At 39.7% G+C, this 23,809-nt stretch overlaps 1 protein-coding gene and 1 non-coding gene across 2 annotated transcripts in view; both read left to right on the top strand.

The window, feature by feature from the left end:
• Positions 1 to 2,321: 2,321 nt before the first annotated feature.
• Positions 2,322 to 23,809, top strand: part of IPO7 (importin 7) — a 33,005-nt gene continuing 11,517 nt past the window's right edge. The window contains exons 1-13 of the mRNA XM_063398015.1: positions 2,322 to 2,501; positions 10,965 to 11,046; positions 12,595 to 12,748; positions 13,093 to 13,251; positions 15,553 to 15,709; positions 16,326 to 16,415; positions 16,840 to 16,934; positions 17,036 to 17,120; positions 20,118 to 20,252; positions 20,791 to 20,890; positions 21,917 to 21,993; positions 22,307 to 22,423; positions 23,218 to 23,307. Coding sequence (XP_063254085.1) covers positions 2,418 to 2,501; positions 10,965 to 11,046; positions 12,595 to 12,748; positions 13,093 to 13,251; positions 15,553 to 15,709; positions 16,326 to 16,415; positions 16,840 to 16,934; positions 17,036 to 17,120; positions 20,118 to 20,252; positions 20,791 to 20,890; positions 21,917 to 21,993; positions 22,307 to 22,423; positions 23,218 to 23,307 — 1,425 coding nt within the window. The 5' untranslated portion in view covers positions 2,322 to 2,417. The remainder of the gene's footprint in view (positions 2,502 to 10,964; positions 11,047 to 12,594; positions 12,749 to 13,092; positions 13,252 to 15,552; positions 15,710 to 16,325; positions 16,416 to 16,839; positions 16,935 to 17,035; positions 17,121 to 20,117; positions 20,253 to 20,790; positions 20,891 to 21,916; positions 21,994 to 22,306; positions 22,424 to 23,217; positions 23,308 to 23,809) is intronic.
• LOC134551784 (small nucleolar RNA SNORA23) lies at positions 23,500 to 23,680 on the top strand. The gene has a single exon (XR_010080684.1). It is a non-coding gene; the product is annotated as a small nucleolar RNA SNORA23 (small nucleolar RNA).

Genomic DNA, 23,809 nt, shown 5'->3' with positions numbered 1-23,809 from the left:
CATAGTGTAAATCATAATTTTTAGCATTATATTAAAAAAAAACCAAACCAAACAAAACAACAAACCAGTAGCATGAGAAACTGAGAAACCTAGGTTTTAGTCTAGTGACATCCATGGAAAAATCACTAATTTTGGAAAATTATATATAAAAACAAGTCTGTTATGCGGTTCCATATATGCAAAGACACTCTCGATAAGTCTAGATTTCCTGAAACTGTTTAAATGTAAAGAGATAGTGCATTTTATCAACTTTCTAAGTTGTATCACTTTTAAATTTTGTTATTTTTTGTATTTGTATTTCTTCTTTTCTCTTTGATACATGCCTTCATTTCAGAGTCATTCCAGGATGAGGTGTTTGTGAAAATCTTTTCTTGATGGTTTTATTTGATTGTTCAATAAATCCCTCTCATAAAAATAACTCCCAAAATTTCAAGTACATCGCTGAGTGCCATCCCCCAAATGAAGGCATGACAGTGAATGACTGTATAGTGCCAATTAAATTTTGCAACTCACCAACTTATAAATAGCATTGCTCATTTTATCGTGACTAGTCATGGAAGTGAAATTACTTCAGTGCTCAAATGCTTGTAGGATGAACCCTACGGAAGTGACTGTAATAAATGCCAAGCCAATTCCAAATTAATAAATGATTTTATTAATTTTAGAAGAATAAATGGACAGAATTTCGGGTAAGCCAACAATCAAAGAATCAGTGTCGAGTCCCGGGATCGGCACTGGGTGAACCTTAGCTGTGGCCTCTATCGCACCGCAGCTCCCCCTGTTCACGCTTTCAGTTCTGTGAGCCCAGCTTTTATACAGTTCTTTTAGCGGGACAGAGCATTACTTCATGCTTTCTTTGTCCCTTCAGTTTTCCTTCATACTCATGGGGATTCAGCTTTGCTGTTTGGTCCACTGAATAGTCCTTCCATGGGGAGATGAATATTAGGTATGACTTCTGGGAATCGCGTATTGAAATCCGCGGCCCCTCTGGTGGTAATGGTTGGGTCATTCGCAGTTCCATGTCTGGAGCGGACCCATCTTCCTCGGACCCTCCATTTCTTTTGTAAATTTGGTCGTTCCCCAGTTCTGGAAAGGTCGTTTTCAATTCCGAATCCGTCCACACCCCCTCCCCGCCTCCCCCCGCCTCCACCTTGTATGAGTTTACCATTTATTTCAAAGGGCATAACTTGATTTATATTATACATACATTATAAACACGAATTATCCCACATCATTTATCACATGACTTACAGAGGACCAAGTTAAGCAGTTCAGTTAAGACTCGGTGACTGAGCCAAGGCCTCCAGAATCATTGAATTGTCATGGTTGGAAGAGACCTTCAGGATCATCCTGTCCAACACAGCACTGCCCCTGTAACCCCTAACCTAGTAACCCACATCACTCAACACCAGTTTCAGATGCTTATTGAACCTGGGCAAGAACCTATTCCATTGATTGACCCACCTTGACAGTGAAATGTTTTTCTAACATCTAATCTGAATCGCCTCTTTCTCATCTTAAGGCTATTTCTTCGGATCCTGTGCAGGCACAGCAGGAGAGACGGGCCCTCCCCTGGCTACAGCCTCCTTTCAGGGAGTCAGAGAAGGATGAGGTCCCTCCTGAGCCTCCTTTTCTCCAGGCCAAACACGCCCAGCTCCCTCAGCCGCTCCTCGTAAGACACATTTCCCAGACCTTTCACGAGCGACAGCTCTGTTTACATTGATTTTCTGACAAAACTTTGACATGTCTTCAGGATTTTTGTTCTCCTCTTTTTCCCCGCCACCCTAAAACCCAGCACAGCAGGCACCCCGTGCCCACGACAACGCAAACCCCTGCGCCCACGCACCCCTCCTTCCTCACTGAGCCACACGAGTCTCTCTGAAACCGGGGCGCGGATGCGAGAGGGGTTGTCAAGGAAGAGATTTTCGCTAAAACACCAGATCCCTCACAAAGCTGGCGCGGCTGAGGAGTTCGGAGCGGAGCGGAGCGGGCGGTGCCGGACCGCGGCTCCCGTAACGGGGCACTTCGAGAAGGACCGACATCCTGAGGCGGCTTGTGCGGGCCGAGACTGCGTCTCCCCGGCTGTACGGCGCCCGGCCGTGCCCCGAGCGCATCTCCTCGGTGTCGGTGCCCGGCCGTGCCCCGATCATTTTCCCCCGGGTGTCGGTGCCAGGCCGAACCCCAGCACGTCTCCCCGCTGCCGGCGCGGCCGGACTGCAACTCCCGCGGCGCCGCGCGGGGGGCGGGCCGGGCCGTGCGGCGGAAGGGGCGTCGCTGCCGCCGGCGGTGGGGGCAGCTCTATCCGGGCACTTGGCGCTCTCTCTTCCTTTCGCGCCGGCGGCCGCTGGAGGCGGCGCGTCCATGTGCGCTCGGCGCGGCCCCGGCCCCTGCCCTCCGCCCCCCGCGCTGCCCCCGCCATGGACCCCAGCGGCATCATCGAGGCCCTGCGCGGCACCATGGACCCGGCGCTGCGCGAAGCCGCCGAGAGACAGCTCAACGAGGTGAGGCCGCTGCCGGGCCTTGGCCGTGCCCGCGGCGCTGGGGAGCGGGGACGAGGTCGGCCCGTGGGAGGGAGAGCAGGGCGGGGGCGGAGAGGGTCCCCCCGGCTCCTGGGCCCGTCCGCCCGAGGCCGCGGCTCCTTCCCGCCGAGCGCGTCGCGGCCGCCGCAGGCCGGGCCCGGTGCGCATTGTCCCCGCACATGGCAGCGGGGCCGGGCCGGGCAGGGCTGCTCGGGCGGGGGCAGCGGCAGCGGCAGAAAGTGTCCGAGGCCCCCGTGGCTCTGTCGGCGGTAACAAATTGCCTCCATTGTCTCCGTGGCCAGCCGCGAAAAGGGTCATCTGCCGAGGGGGCTTTAAAACCGCCCTTATGCAGGCCCGCGGTGGCTCCGGATGGACACAGCCCTGCCTGGGACCATCTAAGCGTCATCAGTCCTTGGGTGTTGAAAGCACTAATTTGTCAGCGGGGAAGGAGGTAGCAAGAGTCCCATCAGTTCGCAAGCAGTGCAGCCTGTAAGTGGCCTGGGTTGAGTTCAGAATCAGATGTGATGGCCTGGGCTGAGTTCAGAATCAGATGTGATGGCCTGGGCCGAGTTCAGAATCAGATGTGATGGCCTAGGCTGAGTTCAGAATCAGATGTGGCAGCCTGGCGGTGTTTGGTGTTCCCAGTCCTGTGGGCTCCGGGTTCAGCAGGGCTGCCGGGGTAGGTGTGGCCCTGGGTGTATACGGACACGTGTCCAGGGGACGGGGGCAGACGAGGTTCCCATCCTAGGTGTGTCATCTGCTTGCACCGCACTTACCTGCCAGACTGGGATGTAAAAACCCAGCAGGTCCCAGTTGAACGGATTTCAGTTTTGGAAGAAGATTATATTTTTGTTCTGCTTAACCTCACCTGGTAGATTAAAACTTTATGGATGAGACACAGCCATGGGGCTTGTAGACATTTGGAGAACAAAAGAGTTTTAGTGTTTGACCCAGAGAAAAGAGGATCTCTTGATGGAGGAGGTGAAGGATAAACCTGTATGGCAGCTCTTGTGGTGCCTTTAGTTGGCTTTTTCCACAAACATTTTTCCTTGTTGCTCTTAAGCAGACTTTGGGCCTGACAATACTCTTGTAATGCAACAGATGTTCAGCAGAGCTTAGATAAAGGTGGGCCAAATGTTCTGCTGGCAGTGGAGAAAATTTCAAAAATTGAAGGTATAACTTCTCAGAAAATAAAAAAGTGATTCCTGCATGTTATTTAGGAAGTAAACGGCAAATAAATATTAGGTACCTTTGAAATAGATAGCTCTAAAACTACTCAGTGACTTATTGAGACTTGTATAAAGTAATTGCCTGTCTTTTCCATCCATGTACTCTGTTAAAAAGTATGTTAGTGGTTATTTAAATGAAAAATGCAAAAATTGTGATGGCCTATAAAGACACTAATATCTATGAAATCTTAAGCTGGCCCCAAAATGCTTTTCCTTTTTTTTCTTTTTTTTTTTTTTCTTTTTTTTTTGTGTTCAGTGGATATCAATATTTATATATAGTAACTTGCTTGAAATGTATTCTAGTTATTTTCTGCAGGTATTGAGTTGCTGAAGGTGCCGGAAACTCACGTTCACTGTCACTGAGTCGGGGTCCTCAGCAAATGGCAAACTCTGGCAGTAAGGATTGTGCTCGCTGGCAGCTGGCTTTTGTTCTCACTTTGGAATCAAAACCCCATGGTCCACCATGTACTACACAAGTGCTAAATTGGCATAAAATCTGAATATTAGTGTCTCTTTAGAAACACCAGATATTATTGAGCCAGCATGTAAGAATTCTTTATTGTGGGAAATGGAGCATCACTAATCTTTCACAGATATTTTGTGATAAAAATATGTGCTAAACCAGAAGTCTGCAAGCACTTATACATACATATAGCTTTATTCACACGTGCGGTTTTGGTTTTACTTGGGTTAATTGAAGTCAGTTATGCATTATCCTGCAGGATGCTGGTCTAAATTTGTTGAATGTTAGAGCAATTCTGTTACCAGTTAATACTTAATTACAGGTATGGGGGTCTCTTTCTCTGTAAAGATGAAATCACAGCAGCAGTGAACACTGTTCTTGCACATGGCTAGGCTGCACAGGTGTTTTTATAGCTTAATAGTTGTCCTTGGTTGACCTTTCAGTTTGCCTTTAATTTGTCAGAAGTTCCTGTGTTGAGCTGATGCTACCGGCTTTCAGCAGAGTGGCCATTTTACCTTACCAGAAAAGACCATGCATCAATCAGTAATTGATATTCCTGATTAGTGCAAGAGATATCTAAGTAGCTAACAGTTAACCAAGTATTTGGATCTGTCTTCACTGTACCCTATCGATCAACAAAGTTCTCCTGACTGGAGAAGGGGACTGGAGTGTATGATTCTTGTTTTGCCCAGACTCTATTATTTTTCGTTTGACCTTGGCTTAAGTCATTAATTATTCTATGCTTTATTTCTCCTTTCACTAAGTTTTATCAGGTTGTATTGTCTGAACATAAAAGGCTGTGAGAACATTCAGAGTTGAGATAATGTTAAAAAGCAGGCATTTTCGGTCTCTTTGTCTTTACTTTTCTCACTGTGAAAAGAAGTTATAGGAGGTACCCTGAGGTGTTCACCCATCTCTGTTCCTGTCTCACAGGGTAAAGCTGTGTTTTACCAGGTCTTAGAACCAGACTCTTCAGGTTGGCTACTGGAGAGCAGCAGAAAGGCATTGCTGCTTTTGAAATAGTCTTTGTGCTTCATGTATTAGGTTTTTCTCAGAAATTGTGATGAAAATAGATATTTTTAACTATACAGCTGTGGAATGGCACTCTGAAAACAATACAGAGTATTGTTTCATCTTTTATTATCAACATATTTATAATGGTGCAGTTGCTAGATAATACTTGCATGTTTTTTCTTTGTAATTCGAGGGCATTTATAACTTCACTGTGGTGTATGTCTTCTAAGTCTGAGATTAACCTTGGTGTGTGAGCTATTTAGACATCTTTTTAGAGTAACAACTCAAGTTTTGAGTCTGACAATGTTTAGGGGGAAAAAAGTGCCATCCTCTGTAACTCATCATTTTTTTGTAAGTCAGAGCTCAACAGAGTTTTTTTAGGAAGACATCCTGATGCTCTCCCTGAAAGTGTCTTTCAGAAGTTACATTTAAGGCTTTTCATGTTGTAATATGAGTGAGAGGGATAAAGAGGAAATCTTGTTGGCTGGCCACCATCACCACTGATTTAACAGTGCAGTAGTGCCTAGTTCAGTGCCTTTCACTGCCTGCTTAACAGCTGCAAATGTCAGAAGGATGGAATGGTTACATTAAATGATTGCACTCTTAGCTGCTCAGAGTTTAGGAGTGAAAGGTTGTCAAAGGGGAAGAAGCAAGCTTCTTACATGGAGTCTTTCAGATAGGATTTTCCAAATGCTGGAATGCTATAGATACTTCAGGTGAGGTGTTTATACTGTAACCTCCACCTTGGATTTTTTTTAACATGGTCTGCATCTCTAATATCTACAGCTCTATATTGTAGTGTGAGAAAAAGAACAGAGCATGAGTTTTTTGGCTTTGATGATCAGATCATGGGGTCTCTTTTGACATTGTTGCTGTGACATTTTACCCAAAGTACTTGGTTACTTTCCCTTTCCCCATCTTCCATCTGTATATTCCTGTTCGTGCTAGATGGGGGATGCTTTGGGAAAGGGCGTTTTAAGCTGCATGTGCCAAGGCTGGTCCAACACTAGGACTCCCCTTGGGGGCAGTAAGGAACCGAGGGAGCATTAGCTCCACTAGGAAGAAGTTTCCTTCCCGGTGCAAGTTGCTCAGCAGGAGGTAAAATCCGAGCAGAGAGGGCCACTTGCCGCTTTCTTGTGAGTTAGCAAATAGTTCCTGTGTGTGCCTGGCAAGCCTCTGCTAGGAGCACGTTGCTTTTCTCTCAGCCAGCAGTAGAGCAAAAAGTTCTTCAAACTTGCAGACAGTGATGGAAGGATCATCGGGGATGTTTTCAGGGTGTGTGTGTATCTTTGGTGGATGTTAACGTAGGTTTGCTTATACATTGTAGCTGCATAAGAGGTTGCAGAACTGGCTTGGAAAAATCCGAGGTTAGAATGAGTTCCACACCTGCTGAGTTCTTGAAAAAGAATTAAAGAGTGCTACAGGGCAGTTTGCTGAATCAGCGTGGCCTTACAGATCCTGATCTTACCTTTCTATAAGAAAACAGTTTCATCTCAGTGTAATAGTTATGTGCACATGAAACCGGTCCTGCTATGGCCCAGATCAGAGTTTGCATGTAGATTTTTTCCCCCAAAAACTGGAAGAGAAGCATTGAATTCTTATTTTTTCATCTATTTTATTTTTAAAATGTTAGCCTTTATTCACATGTGTGCTACTTTGAATACCTATATAAATAACCTGGGGTTCCAGTTCAGCATATAGTAAGTGTTGCTCATTTGTTCTGCTTTTTTGGGCACCAGTAAAGGAGGATGTGCCTATTGTAGTGTGTTTGTTATGGTATGTCAACTTCCTGATGTCTGAGAAGAATGCATGGAGGTCTTTTTACTGAGATGAAACTTGTTTTTATCATTTAGAGGCACGCAGGCTTTGCGTAAGAGATGAATATTCCAGCATTAAAGATTAATGTAACTTACTGCAGCGAGTATCATTACTGAAGGAAAAGTGCTTTTCCACATTGTAATTAACTATTCATAGTTCACATGCCATGAACTGGTCTCTTCAATGTTAACTTTGAACTTTATTCCTCTTTTGGATTATGCAGCTGCTGTGACACTTTTCTCAAAAGTCTTTTAGCGCATGTCTAACAAAGCAGCCCTGCTAGGAAAAACTGCAGTGGACAATGCAAAAAGATTGTGTGTTCTGGAGCAGTGATTGGTATTAACAGACAGTGGTGCAAGGTTTGTGGTCTGATATAACACATTCCTCAGCTAGCCAGGCTGCATAGCAAAGATTGCTCTTGGGAAAAGTCCCTGAATTCTCTGGCTCTTAGACAGCAAAGTCATACCAGTGACATGGCATGTTGGACCATTTGTAAGGGGGAAGGACTTTAGATGAGTTTTGGTTTTGTTTTTCTTTAAATGCTGAGTTACATGCTGGAAAATAAAAGTCAAAATTTTAAAGTGTCAAATCCTTAAAGTCTTGGAAATTTTCTGTTCTTCATGCAGTTTAGAGTATGTGATAGTGACCATTGTGAAATCCTGATTTTAGTTCAAAACTGAACCTTAAATAAGTGTGGGTTTTAGTATGGTTAGTTTTTTTGGCAGTGCAGTCAGTGAAGAGGAGCATGCTGTCCTGAGAGGCAGCCCTCTTGAGGGAGTAAAGTTGTTAAAGATGGAAATAGCTGAAAGAGATGTTGATTCAGTGTTTTTTAATGCTGTAGATACAACAAGGCACCTATGGTGGTGTCTTATTTTAGGTTCCATTATTTTTTTCCAAGTGCCAGTAAAACATGGGATGTTCTTTTGGAGAGGGAATCAGAGCAAGGGAGCATGTGGGAGGTGACTGTAGTACTTGGTGTTTCTTTGAGCATTCAGTACACCTTTGTCTTCATGGAACTGTCCTTATTCATCCCTACATCTCAGCTGCTCTGCAATCACCTTTCAGTGGCTTTGGAAGGAGGTCATTATGAAGAGTGTGGGAGTCCTTTACATTCCATAGAGAATGCATGGAAGTGTTAATGTAGCTCTGTGTGAATGTAGGTATTAACGGAGAGGATTAAGAGCAGGTTTTGATTGGCAAGTACGAGGTATTTTACTTGTATTAAAAGCACAGATTATATCTTGGCTGAATCTGCTTTGAACCACTAAAGGTGATAAAGCAGCTCATCCTCATGGCTGATTGGAATCTGATGCTTCAGATGCTAATAAGGATGACACTTGTAAGATTTAAAAAAACCCCAAACAGATAATTGTGGAGATGTTTCAGTTTTGTCCCTTAAAGCTTGCTACAGTTAAAAGAACCCAATGAAATATATTAATCCCACATAGTAATAGAATTGATATTTCTAGGGAGCTTCTGTAGCCTGCTGTAGGCAGAGGCTCAGTCCTGTCTTTGTAAATAAAGAAAACATTCTTTGGTATTATTAAATTTCAGTGTGTGGCACCTTTGTACATTGCTTTCTAGTTTTTGTTTCTTTTAAGACATAAGATTTTTTAATTTAATTTCTTTTGGTTTCCCGTTAGTTCCTTAGTAGCTCTTAATCATTATTTCCATATTTGCTGCTGAAATTGATGGTTTTTATACAAGAATAGTGGTCATCTATCATAGGAAAGGGAAAGTTATCAAGCATTTTAAAAATTATAGGATTAAATGCTTCTGACTTTGCAAACAGTGCAAATTTTCACTATAGAAAAGGTATGTGTTAAGCTTATAGTCCTTGTGGAAAGACATCAGTTTGCACTTTTAAGTCCATTTTATGCAGACTAATATGACCTTATTTGTAAGTGAGTTAACGGTTACTGAAACCGAAAGCTTTCTTCAGGTTCACAGCACGTTAAATACAGGAGCACTTCCTCTGACATTAGAGTTAAGCATATAATTGAGTGCTGTGCTGACTTAGGGTGTGATGTCATTCGGAATGTGCTGCAGGACTCTGTGTGTCTATTAATGTTCCTTAAGGAAAGGAGGAACTTAAGGGACCTGGAGCTGTAGGAGAAATCAAACCCAACTAGTAAATTTTATTTTAAATTTCTTTATTCAACCATTACTTGGCAGTTGAAGACAATTGCTCTTTGTTTTTTTTTAATTTGAAAGTGTGCTTGCTTCTTGAGGACTTGGGGAATATTAAAGCGACATGGGTTAGCAGGACATGTGCTCATATTGCAGTGTCAGTTACTCTCAGTTCATCAAATCACACTCTGCAAATAAACATTCCAAAGGGACCAGATACTTCTGGGTGCTCTGGAGCCTGTAGAGTTTTAGTGTACAGGATGAATGTGTACAACAGTGTTTCAACATTTTGGGCAGATTCTTAGGTCAAGTTTGTTCTTCATTTGAAATCTGTTTTAAAGAACAGGAGATCAAAACCAAGCTACACTAACCAAATCTGAGTACCAATGGCATATTCCAGGCTGTCTCTTTTACACTTGTTTATACTGGAACCTATTGGAGATATTTGCTCAGGAAAATGAAAGTTGAAGAGAACATTCTGGTACTGTAGGAGTGAGCTGAGCAGCGTTACACATTTAGGAGGAATCTTGACATCATTTCATACTGTTAGAAGAGCTTTTGGTCCTACTAAAGGAATGGAAGGATAACTTCTGATTATTTATGATATGAAGTTGCTGCAGTATCTGAGGCACCCACTTGGTTTTCATAAACAGTGTAATTTCAATGGTTTTGAAAGTAACAAGTGGGTAAGAGGTATTTTCCTAAGAGTTCCAACAGGTTAAATTATGTGAATCTATGCAGTTGTCTTTGATAGGGGAACTGCAAAGAACATAGGAAACAACACTGCCATGTAAGCGAAGATAAAGCAGAAAAGCAAAGCTGTTTGGAAGTTGGATGTGGTAGATCAGGACTTGTCCAACAGAATATCTAAGGATGAGGTCCCAAAGCTTTTGCAGATAAATGTTCCAGGCCTTGGCTTCTCTTGTGATTTTTTTTCATGCATAAAATAGGGATTTCCCACTGTAAATCATGTCCATGAACCCTTCACCTCGAGGAAAATTATACTGGGTTTCAGTTAAGAAAAGCAGTTTGTTTTTAAGGATCGCAACTCACTTTTCTCAGCAAAATAATTTATGGTCTGGAGTTCTTGGTGCTTGGGAAAGGAGGGTAAAGGTTTGTTTCCTTACTGAAAATACAATCCAGTCCTTAATGTATCAGTGACAGTTCTCATTATGTTAAGAAAAAACATGCTTTGTTTTCTTCCTAAGTGAAACTCCTGAAAATATTTGGGAAGTTGTTACTCTGCAGATGTATCTCCATTTGGACGTCCCTGCTGTTGCTTTGCTGTTGTGTAGTTCTGTGGACAGCTGCTGCTGTAGTTCATCAGTCCCTTGAAACTGGTTTTTCACAAAAATGAAATAGGAGTTGGACATAGTTTTAAAATATAGTTCCCATCTGTTTCTTAGCTTATTATATAATGAACTCATACCTTGCTAAAGGTCACTGTAAACTTGCTGTGCTTGGTTTTTTGAGCTGTTCAGGTGCTCTTGCTTTCAAGTGTTGGTTCTGAATGGAGAACATGTTTGGTGACTGTGGAAGGCTGATTTCTGTTCAGTTATTTCTTCAACTCTGTTACCTTAAACGGTAGGGTTTTTCCTCCCCCTTGCTGTCTTCAAAATACAATGTGTGAGCACAAAACTTCGGAATGTTTTGGCTGATTAGCTGACTCCTGCACAACTGGCTGAATTGCTGGTATTCTACTGATTGCATTACATCATTATAAAGATATTGTAAAACTTTATGGGAGTATTCTAAAACTTAACTCTTCTTTTTTTTTCCCCCTCTCCTTAGGCTCATAAATCAGTGAACTTTGTTTCAACTCTGCTTCAGATCACTATGTCCGAGCAACTGGATTTACCAGTGAGACAGGCAGGCAAGTTTTCAAATATTTTTTTCATTGTATCTAGTCTAATGGTGCATACACACAAGTACACATGCATATACTGTTCAAGACTTCTAATGGTTTTAATGTCAAGCACTCAGAAGTTGGGAGTTGCTCAAATTACAGTCATCGTGAGTTATTATCTGGCACCATACACTGAGTAAGGAAGACAGAAAGAAAAGGTGTGTCTGGCTCTTGAATGATTCCTTCCCCTTTATCTTTAGTGAACATTCTTGGGGGAAGCAGAATGGTTTATAATGCTGGTGCACTTGGTCCAAGGAGGTCATTTAAACTTGTACCATGAGCACTGATGTTTCTAAACATACTACGCAGAAGAAAACAGATTATGTCTTTTTGAACCCTGCTTATTTGCATGTAAGCCATCAGTAAAATTAGATGTTGATCATTGACACCTCCAAACATAACCTTAAATCTGCTCTAATTACTTGATAGAGGTTTTAGTACAATACTTCAGGTTTTCTGACTGTTCAGGAGGGAGTGATCTGGATTGCTTATTTGAATCTTCCATGTAGTAGACTTAGCTTACATTTTTTATCTTACTGCTTGGGGGTACCATTCAAATGATGACTCACAAAGCTTACTGCTTTACAATTATACATTCAAAAAGAAGTCTGAAGAAAACCTCTGATTCTTCCACGTAAGACAGTTAAACCCCAAAACGTTCTGTGGAGAGTGGGGATTGCTCATTCAAGGCCCAGCTTACAAACAGTGTGTGTTTGCAAAGCAATTAATGATAAATCCCTCCGAGGGCTGGCTGAAGTCTCTATCATTTCAGTCTTGTAATAATCTGCTGAGTGTTTCTTGACCTCTGCAGACACTTTCAGAAACCCTCTGGTTTCTGAATCTTCGAAAGGTGCATGTGAAATGTAGGAAGTTGCTTTATGGACTTTCATGCAGGATTAGATTAACAGCAACTTTGTTGCCAGTTTGCCGTTTGAGGTTTACTGTTGCATGTTGTAAGTACTTTTCTAAGTGCTGTGATTTATATTCTGCCACACAAGCAGTTTGGATTTGGTTGTCAAATGGTAAATTCAGGCTGTGTTCCACCAGCCTGATTGCTACAAATTGCTGTAGCCCAGGTAACCTGGGTATAAAGGAGCTTTTGCATTTGTTCCTGTATCACAAACTTAACTAGATTTTTTTGTTTACAAGGGATGTTTTAGGTTGTCATTGGTATTGATCACCTTTTCTTTTTTAGTTTTAATGAAAGTATTGAGAAAATCATTATAATGGATTTTTAGAAGTGTGTTGCTAAATAATTCCACAGCTATTTACCTGAATCACAGGTGAAAGCAATACCTTTACTACTTTTAGATTAAATGGGTGTAAGAGTATAAATTTAGTAAATTATTGTGTTAATAAATTGCATGGTTTATGTATTTTGATTCTCCTACTTAGGAAGGGTCAATGCTTTTGTAATTTTGTTTGGTGTTGTTCTAAAAAATATTTGCTTGCAACATGTGTGTTTGTTTTATGCTTTAAATGGCTGTCAGCTGATCTGCCACTCTTGTTTCACAGGGGTTATCTACTTGAAAAATATGATAACCCAGTACTGGCCAGACCGTGAAAGTGCCCCAGGAGAGATCCCACCTTACTCCATCCCAGAAGAAGACAGACACTGTATCCGTGAGAACATTGTAGAAGCCATCATCCACTCTCCTGAGCTGATCAGGTGCAGTTTTAGCATCTGCATAAATTGCCTGTGGATTCTGACTGTTGGATATCATTATTTTTTTATTTTTTCACCAGCCAAGATCACCCACGTGCTAAGCATCATCACACGCAGTGTATCCTAAACATAGAAGTAATGCAGATGGAAAACCAGTTTTCAGCTTGTGTAGTATTTAGAAATTTAAAATTCTTTAAATGGAGAATATTAAGCAGAAACTACAGAACCTAAACCTTCTAAACAAAAAGAAAGTCTAAGTATGGACAGTATTTGCTACTTCAACACTACAAGAATATTATTAAAATAATAGTAGTAACTTATGTAATTGTTGTGCTTTTGATTTCCAGAGTACAGCTTACTACTTGCATTCACCACATTATCAAGTATGATTATCCAAGTCGCTGGACTGCAGTTGTGGAGAAAATTGGATTTTATCTCCAGTCGGACAATAGTGCTTGTTGGCTTGGAATTCTTCTCTGTCTCTATCAACTTGTGAAAAACTATGAGTAAGTTTTTTCTGGTCTTTATCCATCTAAACCAGCAGAATTAATATATTGGTGTCTATTTCTGGTATTCTGTGTATAATGTAACCATGTAGAATTGTCTACGGGACTGCACAAAGGTGATGGAAACATAATCTTAGAAAGTATTCTTGACTACTTGTTATGCAGATTCCAGCTCATGTATCTTCTCCACTAAAAATTACAGAAAAACTGCCTTCATTAGAAGTTTAGATTCAGAAAAAAAGGGTATTTTGAAACTTTAACGTGGTAGTTGTTTTTTATGGATTGATGGCAGTAAGAAAGTCTTCTCAAAATCATTATTTTTGCAGGAATTTATTATTTAAATCAGGTTTAAACTTTTAAACAAATTGTACTCTAGTATTTGGTGACAGTAACCATAAAAAGGTTTCAGTGTGAAATCTGAAATGTTGGGAGCTCAGAATTATTTAACGGATTTTGGTATAATCACTTGGTGACCAGAGAAAAGGACAATCTTGGAGTCAGGGAATTGTAGTAGTGGAACTGATGGAATCCACAACTTATTCTTTCAAAGCATTGGAATGCATAACTTTTCTGTTTCAAGTTCTTGATTTAAAATGTTGCAAGGAAAATTTTCTATCTAATTTAATTAATTTTATATCTATCAGTGTAAAACAGTGACTGTCAGTTTCTCAAAAATACTATTACAGGAATGCCATAAAGATCTTTGTAATCCCAAGTGGGAGCTTTCTTAGTGGCTGAAAATTGCAAGTCCTGCTAGGAAAGGAAAGCAAAACATTTCTCACTTGATTTTCAGCTTAAACATCTTTAACCAAATATACTGCAGAGATCTGTGAGCTATAAATCAAGAAGTGTTCAGTGGTGGTGACTTACAAGGATAGAAATCCATGTTTAGGGTTCTGAGTGCAGTCACTGTGTGATAAGGTAACGGGTGTGTCTGGAGTCTCAGCTGGTCAAACACTTCAGCTGAGGCCAGGAACTGCTCCTGCTTGCTTGGCTTTCTGGTGGAGTCAACAAGGGCAAGTTTCATGTTATCAATTATGTAGGTATATGCACATTTCAGTGTGTTTCTGTCAGTTAGTGGGACACAAATCTGTGTAACGTTATGACTGATCAATTTTTTATTGCCTGAGTTGTAGGAGTATTTAAGTTTTGAATTATTTTTTCCTTAACATGGGACATAGATATCTTGAAGCTTTTCGCGTTTGTTTTTTTTTGCCTTCAAATTCAACCACCAAGATCAAATGCTGCTATGCTGCTCCTTGCTTAGTAATTTTTTTCTAGTATTTTTCATTTTTTTGGTGAAAATAAGAAACTGAATTTTCCTGAGCCACATTTAATCTTAATGTTTGGGTTTCTGGTTTAGAAAATGCATGAAAACTGTATTACTGAACAGGATTTTGGAGCTCAGTGTTTTGTAGTAGTTCTTACAGAACATGCCATCTGGCAGCAGATTGAGTAGTCTTTTTCTTGTTATATTTTGAAAATTGCCACTGTTTAGGAAGCTGAGTATTGATATTTAATATTAGTAGAAAGTCTACAAAAAAAGTGTTTGGAAAACAAACCAAACCAAAGCTCAATCCTCTAACCCATAAGTCTCCTACAGGAGTCCACGTGTCTGACAACTGTTGATTGCTGAATCGAGAAATAAAAGTACAATCATAAAATTATATTCTACCTTGTTATTGTTATCACCAGTATAGACAAGATCCTGCTCTGCTGTGATAACTCTTGAATCAATTAGGATTTTCTTCTGTGTAAGTTAAAATTTGGTGCAAAGATTTCAAAATCTGGCTTCGTTTCCTTTCAGGAATTTTGAAATGTTTGAGAAAGGAACTGGAGCCTTGTTTTCAGCATGGGCAAGCTGGTGGGCTGTCCCCAGCATAGAAGGTCTGAGTTTTATTTCAAGGTTGCCTGCTCAGAGTCTGCCCCACAGCCTGCAATCCCACCTTCTCTATCAGACTGTTGGCTGTGGGCAAATTAAATGCGGAGATATGAGAGCCATGGGGGCAGCCTGTGAGAGACTTCTCAGTTTGCTTTATCCAGTGTCAGTGAAGCAATTTAGCTTCTGCAAATATTTTGATAAATTGCAAACTCTAATTAAAGTATTTCTCATCTGTGATCCGATCTGGTTATGACTTTATTTCTGATTCTGTCACAGGAATTGGCTAGGGTTTCTTCTTAAGTCACAGGTTGTTATGAGCTGTCATGTAGCCTATTCATGCCTACACTGTGGCAAGGTGAGCTTTTTCAATTTAAAGCTGCCTGAAAGAACGACAAAACTGGGTTTGTTCTTCTCTAAAGGTACAAGAAACCAGAGGAGCGGAGTCCCTTGATAGCTGCAATGCAACATTTTCTGCCAGTCCTGAAGGACAGCTTCATTCAGCTCTTGAATGATCCATCAGACCAGTCTGTCCTCATCCAGAAACAGATCTTCAAAATATTTTATGCCCTTGTCCAGGTAAAAAAACTTTGTATATACTTGAACAATAATGTAAAGCATTGTGCTCATCCTTAAAATAGTGAATGACAAAAGTATTACAGTGTTAGATTACATCTGAATCATTTTCCCCACTACTCAGCTCCTTGAATCACAAGTTTCTGATTATCTTCTGCTTTTACTTTCGAACACTGCTGTTCCTGGTTGGCATTAGATAAAATTTACACAAGCCATTGTCTAAGGTAGGGTGTTTGCTGGAAAACCAGTTAGAAAATGAGTTTTCCAAGGACAGATTGTGCAAGCCAGCCTACAGAGAATTACCAGTGTAAATATAGCAGTTTGGAGTGGAATTGCTGTTAAATGCTTCAGAAATCAGAGTAACATCCATTTAAGTAGCATTTTGGCATTGCATAAGCACAATGAATTGGAGCAAAGACCCTCTAGCACCTTTGAGAATATTTAGGATATAGGTTAGATTGTTTAGAGTTCTTTGGCCTGGTTTTTGAGGTGCATTGCTAATCTTTTATGGTAGCTAAGTGTAGGCAAAGATTTTTGAAAGCTAAAATTTAAACTAAAATAAAAAATTTGCAATAAAGCAGTTCAAAATTATTTTCCCCTTTTGTTTTCTTTTAACAAGTACACACTACCTTTGGAGTTGATAAATCAGCAAAACCTGACTGAGTGGATAGAAATCCTGAAGACTGTTGTCGATAGGGATGTACCAGCTGTAAGTGGCTTTTGGCTTTTTATGTCTTTAAGTATTTTTCATTCATTAGAATGTTAAACAGTTTAATATTTTATTTCTGCATTCTTTTGTCTCTACAGATGCCAAGAAAATAATATTTTAAAAAAGATTAGGCTAAATGGGGAGTTTAAAACAGCCTAAACAAATTTTGAAAAATATGTAGTTTATATGAGAGTTCTGTTTTCAAATTATAGCAAAACTTATTTTGGCTTGTTGTTTCAAGTATTTATTGATCATTTAGGCGTATTTCATGGGATTTAGTTTTAGGTATGCTCTACTTCATACTTCTTTTAAGCTAGAAGCTCAAATGGCAGGTTAAAAGCGAAATAATACTATGTAGTTGTTCTATTTACATATAGTTTGAACTCTGTGAATAATTGGTAAATAATATCTTTTTTTTCTAAAGGAAACCCTTCAGGTTGATGAAGATGATAGACCTGAGTTGCCTTGGTGGAAATGCAAGAAGTGGGCTTTGCATATCTTAGCTAGGCTCTTTGAGAGGTATTTTCTCTTCCATCATTATTTTTAAAAAAACCCAAGCAAATACTTAAGTCAGCAATATCGCTGCACCCTTAAATTTACTTACTTGCTTCTAATTTTAGGTATGGAAGCCCTGGTAACGTTTCCAAGGAATACAATGAGTTTGCTGAAGTTTTCCTGAAGGCCTTCGCTGTTGGTGTTCAGCAAGTAAGAAACACTCAGTGTGGAGAGAGTATTAGGAAAAGTTTGGAGTTACTGCTGATTGCTTATTTCATTATTTGCTGAAAAGGTTTCTTGCTCTTACTCACAGTCTTTTTCAAGCACATTGGTATGGAAAACAGTGATGCCTGAGGGCTAAAAAAAAAAAGATAAAGAAATTTTCAATTTGCCACATGTCACAATCCACTTTCCACTTACAAGCCCTCAGATGAGCTTCAGACAAATGCTACCAGATTTTTTCCTTTCTTAAAGAGATGGGTATATGTGGTGTAGTTGACCTTCAGAAACACCTTTTAAACTGATACAGGGAGTTTTTGACTTTTAATCTGTAAATGCTAAATTTTCAGTCTTCTGCAAAGGCCTGATCAAGCAGAGGCTCCCTTATAGACTCGTAATTCTGATGTTCCCTTTCCACTCATCTCCCTGTTTGGGGTTGCTACTTGTGCTGTGTTTTAGGGTCTGCAAAGAATCTTTGAATTAATGAAAAACCTCGGTTATGTTATTATAATATTTCCTTGTATTTGGTTCATAAATACCTTTATTTTAATGTGATATGTTGCAAATGTAAATAGATTATTGATTCATGAAAATCTCACAGTGTGCAACGTTTTCTTCAAAGCCTTCGAGTCAGACAAACAGTTCTTAGTTTAGTTTCAGTTCTCTTAATTTCTAATAAAATTATAATGAATTGCAAGACTTCAAAAGAAGAAAATGTAGGGAAAGTATCCCATAAATCCATGCTTTTTGAAGGTTGGCCAAAGTATGGAAAACATTTGTCACACTGAGTGTGAGGCAATATATGCCAACATTCCCCTCCGACAAGTGGTGTCAGCATTGCTTCCTGAGGTGCTCACCTGTCACCTCTAGGTAACATTAGACAGATAATTATTGTATGTTCTTTAAGGGCTTACTGGTTGCTTTGCACTTCCAAGATAAAATAAATTTCTGGTAAAAAGCTGTGGCCAAAGGTACACTTTGAAAAAGATAATTTTAACAGTTTGATAAAATACTTGTTTTTCTTTATATTCTCCTTGAATCAGATTTGATCCTTACTGTTATTGAAGCTAGGAAGCTCAAAGAATTAATGTATTTTGAAGAAAACAGCTAAAAAAATCAATACTTTATCAGACTTAGTTTGTTCCTAAACAATAATATAACTTGTTTAGGAGGACAGTATATTTAAGGTTCTGCCCTTCAATTTTCTGCAGAAGATAGATCTTGGGCCTCTGCTCAGGACATGGAATCTGTCAAATAAATGTTGTGGAAGATATTTGAGCAGGATGTGTTTCTTTAGAGAAATTTGAAATCTATGAAATACAGGAGAGTACAGATTTGGATAATACATTTCATTGAGTTGTCTCTACTCTCCAAAGTGTTTGCACCCTTTTAGTAAAGGAGTAATAGATAAATACAAGACATGGGACTACAGGTGGTTCAAGTATAAACTTGAAATATACTGCTAATATTATTGTCATAATTACTTCTCATTGATTAGCCCTCACCCCTCCAAAAAAAAAAAGAATTCAGCATTCACTTTTGCTAAACTTTCTCAGCTGGTCCAAACCAGGCTGAGCTGCCTAGCTGGAATACCCCGATTTATCCCGTGTGTTAGCAGCTGTTTTGCTGAAGACGCTTTCCATGAGCCAGAACTAAGCCCTGGTTGGACACTGCTGCCTTGTAGTTCCTTGGCACTGTTACAGAATTTTCTTATTTTCCCCAAAGTGTCCATCCTGCTTTACCTTACCACAGTTCTTAAACACTTTCTTAATTTTTTAATATCTTTACCTACTACATCTGAATGATGAAACTACATGCATTGTCTTGGATAGTCCTCAAAAGAGCTGCAAGTTTGAACTTTTGCTCTCTTCTTTTCTATCCTAACTCAATACCTAATGCCACCAAAACCTTGTAATATGGCGTTGGTACCAATCAGTAATTTCTCTCTAAATCCTGAAAGTTTTTAAACATGAGCAGTTTAAACTTGGGGAACTGATAAAGCCATCTAGAGCATAACACTGTTTGTAAAGCTGTGAATATTTTGATGAAGGAGTGCATCCTCCTTAAACTGAAGTGCATGGCAATTCCTTCGGGAAAAACACTTCAGTGTTTGTGTAATAAATGGTATCAGCAGCATTCGTTTTCAAAATAATGAATCTTATTTTCCCCAGATTTTTATTTTGGTAATATTACAGATTTATAGATACCTTTCCAGTCCCTTTGGGTTTTGATTTTTTAAAAATGCTTCTTTTGTGTGAAGACTTACATGAAACCCTGGAAATTTGCCATTTGTCTCTACTTAATGATGCTGCTTCTGAAGGTGCAGTGTATCCACTGACCTGGATTGGGCTACAGGGAGTTCCCTTTATATTACCCATGCAAAACTCCTGTGAGCTGTAATTTAATTACTGGGCATGGTCCCATGTCTGTTTCATGACCTGATTTGTGGAGAGCCATGGACTTGAACACAGGCAGATCCCTGTGAGGAGTTCTGGATGCCACCTCAGGAGAAGAATTGAGGCCAGGGAGCTCTAAAGGGAGTGACTAATGGATCCCTCAACATGCACATGTTCCTCACATGGCTGTGAGGCAGCACAGAGGCACACATCAGTGAGTGTAGAGTGTTCTGATCCATTGGCTGGCTGTGAATTTCTGCCCCCAAAGAGTGAAGATAGAATAATAAATCTCAGAGGGCAAGGCCTCCTGGGCTGTGTTGGTGGTGAATTAGCATGTATGGTTTGTGTTATTAAAGCATGGTATTTTTTAAAGATGTGCAAGCACCCAGTATGAGCTGAAAATTGTCTTATAAAATTAACAATGACATTTGGTAAAAGGATTAGTCAGTACCCATTTTAGCCTAATGAATAATCGAGGTTTTGTTTAATTTCAAGGGGTTCTTATATGGGAAGAAGGAGGGAGGGAGGGTGGAATTGTGGTGAAAATGGTCTGTGCTCAGTATAAGCTATTGATGAGATCTGATTTCTCTAGGTGTTGCTGAAGGTGCTGTATCAGTACAAGGAAAAGCAGTACATGGCTCCTAGAGTTCTGCAGCAAACGCTGAATTACATCAATCAAGGGGTGTCTCATGCAGTCACCTGGAAGAATCTGAAACCTCATATTCAAGTAAGCCATTTTGGGGGTTTAATACTTAGATGACTCAGAAGTAGATTAGTCAGTCTACTGTACAGTGTTTCCAGCCTTGCTACAATTCACATTTTAGGCACTTCTCTTATAAATTGCTGGTGGAAAGACTTTAGGCCAGTTTAATGAAGGTTACCTTGAAACATGAACAAAGCCAGCTAATTTATTGCTGTCTCTCCTTTGTGCTTTAATTTATTAAGGATTAAAACCTAACACAGCAACACAACATATTTGGAGATGGTATTAGCTGCTGAATATATGACACTGAATCATCTCCACATGCCATTATCCAAAGCCAGTCTAGTGTCTTGTGTTGTATTGTAACTCTACCTAAACACAAAAGATTTGCTTTTTTGTAAAGTGCCACATAAATCCACTCTAAATCAAAATAGTTTTAAAATGTTACCATTTTATATGAGGAAGTGACAGGATGAAGAGAATCTATAAAATACAGGACAGAATGCAGAGATTGATTTAGTAGTGCTAACCTATTTTCAATCTTTTTTTTTTTTTGTTCCAGGGAATCATCCAAGATGTTATTTTCCCACTGATGTGCTATACAGATGCTGATGAAGAGCTTTGGCAAGAAGATCCATATGAATACATCCGCATGAAATTTGGTGAGCATTTGAAATCTGCTCATGTTAAAGAATGGATTTTTCTGGGGTGTTTTTGTGAAAGCAGAGATGGCTTTAATCTTATTAAAAAAAAGAGAGAAACACAGTGTATTAACCACATAATACAAGTTAATATACTTAACTTGGACATATTGGTGGAGAGAGGATACAACAGTCAAAAATGACTCAGGAGTCTGTGCACTTGTAAAAGCATTCGATTTTTACAGTTACAAAGTTTTTATTACAAGTCAAACAGTTCTGGTCTTGCTAACAACAACTACATAAATTTAATGTAATTTGAAGGTTATGCCTTGCAACAGCTAATATTTCAGGCCCTGAATTTCTTAGGAATTTCACGCATGGCACAGTTCAGAGCAGATATACCCCAGTGGTAAATGGCACATTATGGAGTAAGCCTGGCATTCCCAGACTTGTCCCATTTAACCTTCTGTGCTCTGCTACTTTATGCTGGGCTTTACTCTTAAGTCTGTGCAATCTTCTGAGGCTGGGAACAAAAAAAATACTTCAGACTCCCTGAACAAATTCTTCCCTCCACTAGGAATGTTTATGTGGCTAGAACAAGGAATCTTGAGGGGTTTGAGAGTTTCTATCCCTCAGGTCAGAGGCATACCTGTAAACACTACAGGTGTTACACAAGGCTCTGATAGTCCTCTTCTGCAGAGAAATGAGAAACTGAGCATTTTTTAACCCAATTAATTCTGTGTGCTGGCCTGTAGAGCAAATAATATCCATGTCAAAACTTGACTGTCGTATCTGCTTCTACTTTTACAAAAGATTTATCTTTACAAATAAGAGACATAGAACTTCAAATTAGACATGTAGAGGCAATCATCATGAAAAACATGAAACGTATGTATCCAACCACATTACTCTTTCGTCTTGGAATATTTCTAGCAAAAAAGTGTCATTAACCACCTGAAGGATGCTCTTTTTTCATATTAAATACATGGGGATCATGAACTGTAGTAAAGGACAGGAATTTATAACTGTTACAATGTTATTTAACAGATGTGTTTGAAGACTTCATATCTCCAACAACTGCTGCTCAGACATTATTGTTTACATCATGTAGTAAAAGAAAAGAGGTAAGCTGTTCAAGGATTATACTGAAATACCATTTGCTAAATTCAGTTTATTTGCTGAAAGAGGTATTAATAAAAGTTTTACTTATTTGGAGTTCCAAATTTATTTTGCAGTGTTCTATTTATGATTTTTGTATTTGCAAATTCGCCTAGGACCCATTCTTGATAGTATATTTTGTTTATAACAAAATCATAAAACATTGCTCAAATTCCAGACTTGAAGCAGGCTATTAGACATGGTAGCATTTCAGAGCACAGAGAATGGTACCTGGGATGATTGACTGGAATACTTTGACTATTCTTACATGTAATCTAGGTCCTGCAGAAGACAATGGGCTTTTGTTACCAAATTCTTACGGAGCCAAATGCTGATCCTCGCAAGAAAGATGGTGCTTTACATATGATTGGTTCTTTGGCTGAAATTCTCCTAAAAGTAAGCAGAACAAACCTGGTGGTTCTTTTAATCCTTTTTTTTTGCCCCTCCTATGCTTACTCTTAACATACAGTGCCTTAAAAGAAATGCAAATAGCTCTGAGTTCACAGGTGTTCTGAATTGCTGGCAGGTTTTTTTAAGCTGTTGAAGTTAATTGTTTTGGTTTTAATGTCAGCTTAATTACTTAATTACCAAAGTTTTATAGGTCATGTTCAAATTCAGATTATTGTTTTAAGTTCTTTTAAGTTTTGTGCTTCTGGTGAGAATTACTGCACCATTTCTGTGCTACACTTAATTACATTCCTTTTTTTTGTGGAAGGAAGGAAGGAAAAAAGTGCATCCAGTGAGAGGCTGTTTACTTAATGGACTCTTTTGTGTATAGAAGAGAGGAAATAAAATGAAATTAGTGATGTTGCTCAGTTAAAATGGTAGCAAAATAGATGCATGGCATGGAATTGTATTTGGACCACAGCTCTAAGCAGTTTCCCTGACCACTTTTACTTTTGATGCCAATGTGCTGCCAATTCAAAGGTGTCTCTTGGGGTCAAAAAGTCGCTGGGGAAAAAGCGCCACTATTATGACTGAAAATTTTAAAAATCCATGTAGGACCCAAGTTTGATTACTAATACAGGAGATCATTGTTGCATAATTGACTGTAAAAAAGCACTAAGTTAAAAGTCTGAGGGTTTTGTTACACTCTTCACACTTTATCATGTGTGACTGTTTTTACTGAGATAGAAATACATTTTTATATGAAATTTTAAACTGATGTGCTTCCCTTCGTGTTTTGACAGAAAAAGATCTATAAGGATCAAATGGAATATATGTTGCAGAATCATGTGTTCCCTCTCTTCAGCAGTGAGCTGGGTTACATGAGAGCAAGGGTAAGAGAGTGTGGCATTTGCTGGTGAGATACACTGTTCCAGTTGAAGAATTCAGAAATCTTCAACTTCTTCCCTCTCACAGATGTTCTCCTTTCTGCGCCTTTTTCATAGTAAATTGTACACTTATTCCAGGGATGAGTTCCAGTTTTTACATGTGATTATAGACAGCCTGTGTGTGCTTTTGAAATGGCTGCAGTGTTGTGTGCACAGTTTCCCATCTGTGTCTGGTGGTAGGGTCTGTGTGTGTTTTGCACGTGGACTGTACTGCTCACACGAAACCTGTGGCCAAAGATGAACCTGAGATCATAGTACTGGTCTAGTGATGTCTGCAGGACAGCCTCCCACTGACCAGCCTCCACACTCTCAAACATCTTCATCACTGGAAAGCCTCACAGTATCTTTATTCAACAGGAGTTGCACCTCACATTGAACCATTGGTGTGGGTTATGGGTATACAGATAGTTGATAATCCTGTTTGTAGGTTTTGCAGCTCTGAATTTCT

This window comes from Prinia subflava, chromosome 5 (assembly GCF_021018805.1).
Source record: "Prinia subflava isolate CZ2003 ecotype Zambia chromosome 5, Cam_Psub_1.2, whole genome shotgun sequence".
NCBI lineage: Eukaryota > Metazoa > Chordata > Aves > Passeriformes > Cisticolidae > Prinia > Prinia subflava.
The sequence above is the reverse complement of the archived record's forward strand: the minus strand, read 5'-3'. Positions and strand labels throughout refer to the sequence as shown.